The following is a 2,886-nucleotide window of genomic DNA, read 5'->3' as shown; positions in this document are numbered from 1 at the left end:
TTTGTACCTTGATTTTTTTACAACTCATACACTAAGAATTTTGTTGGGCCAGCCCACTTGGACAGAGGAGCGTGCAGAGCAGCAGAGGGGAAGCTGCTGTTTCAGAGAACTCGCAATAAACGTGCAAGAGTTTCAGCAGAAAGCCAGCCGCCACTAAAATATTAGAGCACGTTCACTACAGGCCGGCCCATTGGAAACTAGTCGGACTACTATTTTAGGACACTATTCAATCAGGCTCATTGCAAAAAAATATCTTAATTTCAGGCCCATAGGCCAAGCATGGCCCATAGGAATACTGCAGAATTTCAGTTCTGCTCCGTAATTAAGAGCGTGTTCAGCTAAAGCGATTTTTTTATTCTAAAAGAAAACGATAGAACGATTTTTTTTACCGTGACCTACCGTTGAAAAATCCACCCTAAATTTTCGACAAGATTCGCTCTAGTTCCATACGGGTTATGGAAAAACAAGGAGGGGCCACACGCTTCGGTCGGGGCGCGGGACCTAGGTGGGACACGCGTGGGTTTGCTGGTTGGGAAAAAGAAAGGAAGGACAGGGATCTGACTAGGCAGGTATTCTTTCTTACTAATATTACACTAACATGTTCTGATATTTGTACAAATTATTTGACGGTCCAAACGAACACGGAATCTGATGAAAATATGCTGATTTGTTTAAGATGGTGTTTCCCACCTACAGTAAAAGGTTCGAAAAATTTGGAGCAAGTTCGGAATTCCGGAAATCACTGGAATTCAAATTTGGTTTTAATTAAAAGAGGTCTAGTAAACTAATTCCGATTACCGTGAAACTATATATGGACTCAACTTACATATATGTGAGCTGGTACAAAAAGTTTCACGTCAATCGGGATTAGTTTACTACCTTTTTAAATTTAAACCAAATTTGTATCCCAATGATTTCCAGAATTTCGAACTTGCTCCAAAAAATTTGAAACTTTTTCTATAGGCCTCATATTTCATCTAATTCTAATTTCATTTGGACCATCAAATAATCCATACAACTATCAAACGTGTTAGTTAGCGTAATGCCAGTAAGAATGAATCATTACCTGCCCGATCTCCCCCGCGTGTCCGCCTGGTTCGCTCGCTGCCGCCTGGACCTGCGTCTCGAGAGTTGTACGCAACAAAAATCAGCGGAAGCTCGAAACAGAAGCACTAATCTTTACCGGCAGGTACCGGGCACGATAAATTAAATTTGGGCGTGTTCAAGGCGTCACAAACTCACACTGTCGATTAACAGAGAAAAACATTTAACGAGAACAAAGTTAGCACTGTAACAGCTCAGTACTGGGCAAATGTAGTTTCATACAGCCTCAAGCAAATGTAAAATGCAACAACCATATACTGGGCGGAAATCATTAATATCAAGGCATAAATGCATAATGCCTAGCAATAAACCAATACACAAGTGCCCTTATGTAGACAAACCCAACAACATCCGGAAACCTGACTCTAAGCCCGTGCACAAGCAGCCATCACTGCACCTTACGGGCTTCACAGACCAGACCTTCAAGACGATCAACCCCGTCCACCCTCGACATAAAACGCAAAACAGAACACAACACAGCGAAACACTTCGATCAAATTCCGGTCCCAAGTCCCGATCCAGACTACTACGGCTCCGATTAAGCGGTGGTCTTGTGCTCGCCGGCAGCGGCCTTGTCCTCCTCCCCGGGTGTCTTGTGGTAACCAGGCAGCTTGTCCATGATCTTGCCTAATATGCCCTTCTTCTCCGGGCTGCTCACCTCCTCGGTGGCCGCCGGCACCGCTGGCGCGTGCACCGGTGCTGGGGCAGCATGTGTGACAGCTGGCACCGCAGCAGCCTCTTCCGGCTTCTTGTGGCCGCCAGGAAGCTTCTCCTTGATCTTCTCCAAGAAGCCTTTCTTTTCCTCCTCGGGCGCCACTGGCGCCTCTGTCTTGACTTCGTCGATCTTCTCGACGGCGACGGCTCCGTCATCATGGTGGCCGCCGTGAGTCACCACAGGAGCGGGGGGCGCCGGTGTGGGCGCGGCCGTCTCGGTGTCCTTGTGGCCGGGCAACTTCTCCTTGATCTTCTCCTTGAGCCCCTTCTTCTTCTTCCTCTTGATCACCTCGCCGTTGTCATCGATCACCTCCTCTTCCTCGTCACTCGACTGTAGAAATTCACCGTCACGAGGTTAGTACTATTCATAATAGCCATGTCATATCTTTATGCAGCAAAGCATTCATGTTTTACACTTACCGAGCTGGAACTGGAGCTGGATCGCTGCAGCTTGGTGAAGAGGCTCTCCTTCTTCTCGCCATCCTGGTGCTCCTCCTCCTTCACCTCGGGCTCTTCCACGGAGACCTTCTCCATGCCGGTGACCAGCACCTCCTCCTGCTTCTTGTCCTCCTCTTCCTTCTTCTTACCGATGAACTTGTCAAAGAGGCCCCTATCCGTTACCTCCACCTGATCGGCCTCACCGCCCTGGTGCGACTGGGTGCTCCTCTCATCCTCCATGATCGATCAACCGGTGAAAAGAAGAACACAAACGGATGAGCAAGTATTGGTTGGTTCTTGGCTTGTGGCTTTTGCTTTGGCTCTTCGAATGATGAAATGTGTCCAGGCTAGAGGCGCCCTTATATAGACGCCGCGAGCGAACGTTACACCTGTAGAGGCGTACGTGGAGCTGACTGAGCTGTACGTGCAGATCGACATTAGTTATTGGCGCAAAAGAAAAGAAAAGGAAGCAAGGCACGGTTCTACTACGTCGCCGGTGACAGCGTGTCGGCCGGAAATAAAGATGTGACGGGAAGCCAATGGGGACGCGACGCACGTCAGGTTTAGCGCCTTTAGGCCAATGCGCTTTGGACGCATCCGCATCTCGAGAGGTCGGTCGGTCGCCATGTG

The 2,886-nt window shown here is 48.5% G+C and overlaps 1 protein-coding gene across 1 annotated transcript; it reads right to left on the bottom strand.

Moving 5' to 3' along the window:
- Positions 1-1,341: 1,341 nt before the first annotated feature.
- Positions 1,342-2,606, bottom strand: LOC100833272 (dehydrin COR410). Its single transcript, XM_003570010.4, has 2 exons — positions 2,239-2,606; positions 1,342-2,149 (listed from the first exon to the last, which is right to left on the bottom strand). Exons 1-2 carry the CDS (start codon positions 2,494-2,496, stop codon positions 1,643-1,645), a joined length of 765 nt encoding a protein of 254 aa, XP_003570058.1. The 5' UTR covers positions 2,497-2,606; the 3' UTR covers positions 1,342-1,642.
- Between the last annotated feature and the right edge of the window lie 280 nt (positions 2,607-2,886).

The sequence above is a fragment of the Brachypodium distachyon genome, chromosome 3 (assembly GCF_000005505.3).
Source record: "Brachypodium distachyon strain Bd21 chromosome 3, Brachypodium_distachyon_v3.0, whole genome shotgun sequence".
Taxonomy (NCBI): Eukaryota; Viridiplantae; Streptophyta; class Magnoliopsida; order Poales; family Poaceae; genus Brachypodium; species Brachypodium distachyon.
This window is presented reverse-complemented; position numbering and strand designations above follow the sequence as displayed.